The sequence below is a fragment of the Corapipo altera genome, unplaced genomic scaffold (assembly GCF_003945725.1).
Source record: "Corapipo altera isolate COAL_440 unplaced genomic scaffold, ASM394572v1 54942, whole genome shotgun sequence".
Lineage (NCBI taxonomy): Eukaryota > Metazoa > Chordata > Aves > Passeriformes > Pipridae > Corapipo > Corapipo altera.
The window spans coordinates 892-3212 of record NW_020888100.1 but is presented as its reverse complement, the minus strand read 5'-3'; the positions used below and the strand labels follow the sequence as shown (position 1 = coordinate 3212).

At 50.9% G+C, this 2321-nt stretch overlaps 1 protein-coding gene across 1 annotated transcript; it reads left to right on the top strand.

The window, feature by feature from the left end:
• Window positions 1-788: 788 nt before the first annotated feature.
• Window positions 789-1760, top strand: LOC113941854 (olfactory receptor 14C36-like). Its single transcript, XM_027632994.1, has one exon. It carries the CDS (start codon window positions 789-791, stop codon window positions 1758-1760), a length of 972 nt encoding a protein of 323 aa, XP_027488795.1.
• Window positions 1761-2321: the final 561 nt, after the last annotated feature.

The window sequence follows — 2321 nt, the reverse complement described above, 5'->3', positions numbered from 1 at the left end:
GAGCACAGGATCCTGGGCAGTGCTGAGCCTTCCCTTGGGGGTGGGCACTCTCCTGTCCCAGCTCTTGGCTTCTCTGTGGGAGGGCTCCTGTCCTGCTCTGTCCAGCACAGCTGCACCTCTGGGCTGGCACAGGGGACACTTCACAGAACTGCCCTTTCAAGGAGTGCTGCCCTGCTCTCAGCACAGATCTTAGTTGGGTTTTAAAGATGAATCTTTGTGTGAAGTCCTCTTCAAGGCAGCCCAAGGGAAAGTGCAGGGCAGATGGGAAACAGTCTGATAGGCACTACAGCTCTCTTGGCTCTGCAATAAGCAACAGAGAGCTCAGCCCTTCTGTCTGTCCTGGCTCAACACTCGTCAGATTTGTCATCAGAAAAATTTGCCATAAAAAATAAACAGGTGTTATGATTATAACCAAAATACCCAGTCAAAAATATTTTAAGGATACACTCTGCCTCTCTCCTGCAGCCCAAATTGCTCCAAGACAACAGTACAGGAATTGAACTTTTCCATCAAAGCTGGGTTCCATGTGACATCCCCTGTGATCATGAGAGCTGTCCCAAAGCAGCTCCATGTCTGCACTGCAGCAGAGCAAAGCTGAGTCCTTGGCAGCACATGGCCAGAGCTCCTGCTCCTCACAGGACCCTCAGAGAGCACAAACTAGAGAAAAGAAATGCTTTGACTTGGAGGGGATTTCCCTGAAAACTGCCCTGGCTTTGCTGAGAGGGGGCTGTCTTTATTGTTCTCTGTGCTTTCCTTTTCTGAACAGACTCTGTGCTAAGGAACTGGAAATGTCCAACAGCAGCTCCCTCACCCAGTTCCTCCTCCTGGCATTCTCAGACAGGCGGGAGCTGCAACTCCTGCACTTCTGGCTCTTCCTGGCCATCTCCCTGGCTGCCCTCCTGGCCAACGGCCTCATCCTCAGCGCCGTAGCCTGCGACCACCACCTGCACACCCCCATGGGCTTCTTCCTGCTCAACCTCTCCCTCACAGACCTGGGCTGCATCTGCACCACTGTCCCCAAAGCCATGCACAATTCCCTCCAGAACACCACAACCATCTCTTACATGGGATGTGCTGCACAGGTCTTTCTGCTTGTCTTCTTTCTTGATGCAGAATATTTCCTCCTCACCATCATGTGCTACGACCGCTACATTGCCATCTGCAAACCCCTGCACTACAGGACCCTCCTGGGCAGCAGAGCTTGTGCCCACATGGCAGCAGCTGCCTGGGCCACTGGCTTTCTCAATGCTCTGCTGCTCACAGCCAATACATTTTCCCTGCCCTTGTGCCAGGGCAGTGCCCTGGGCCAGTTCTTCTGTGAAATCCCAAACATCCTCAAGCTCTCCTGCTCACACTCAGGCTACCTCAGGGAAATTCTGCTCGCTGTGGTTATTGCCTGTTTAATGTTTGGTTGTTTCGTTTTCATTGTTTTCTCCTATGTGCAGATCTTCAGGGCTGTGTTGAGAATCCCCTCTGAGAAGGGACGGCACAAAGCCTTTTCCACGTGCCTCCCTCACCTGGTTGTGGTCTCCCTGTTTATTACCACCTCATTCTTTGTCTACCTGAAGCCCCCTTCCATTTCCTTCCCATCCTTTGATCTGGTGGTGTCAGTTCTATACTCGGTGGTGCCTCCAGCACTGAACCCCCTCATCTACAGCCTCAGGAACCAGGAGATCAAGGATGCCATGAGGAAAATGATGACTGGGTGTTTTTCAGAAGCAATAAACTCTCCTTCTTCTGCATGTTATGGACCTCATTAAAGACCAATCCTGTTATGGACTTAATTGAAGGCCCAGCATATATTCTTTGATTTTTTGCTCCTGATAGGAGTGTTATTTTTGTGAGAATTTGTTCACACCAAAATATCTGTATATTTATAAATATATCTATAAGGATATATATTTATATCTTTATATATATACACCATTTTCAATTCAGTGTTTGCCCTTCTAGCCTGGCCCACAGGCTGTACAAATTGGCAATTGTACTCGCTGTGTGCTTAAGCCAAATAAAGAACTCTGCTTTGACTTGTTTGCCTCACATCTTTCCTCTCTGACTTCTCTGCAGCTGCAGGGTCAGAGCCTCTGTGCAGAGCTGGGTCAGAAAAGAGTCCCAGCAGAGCAGCACTGCCAGGGAGCAGCAGCCCTTCTCCTGCATGGCCTCCTTTCCCTTCCCTTCCACACTGTCCTGCAGAGCCCTGGGTTGTTGGAGGCCTCAGTGCTCTGGCAGTCGGTGCCAGTCCTGCTGCAGGACTGTCCAGGGACTGCAGGCAGGGACAGCCACGGGCACTGCTGGCACAGAGCTGACCTCTGCAGCAGCAC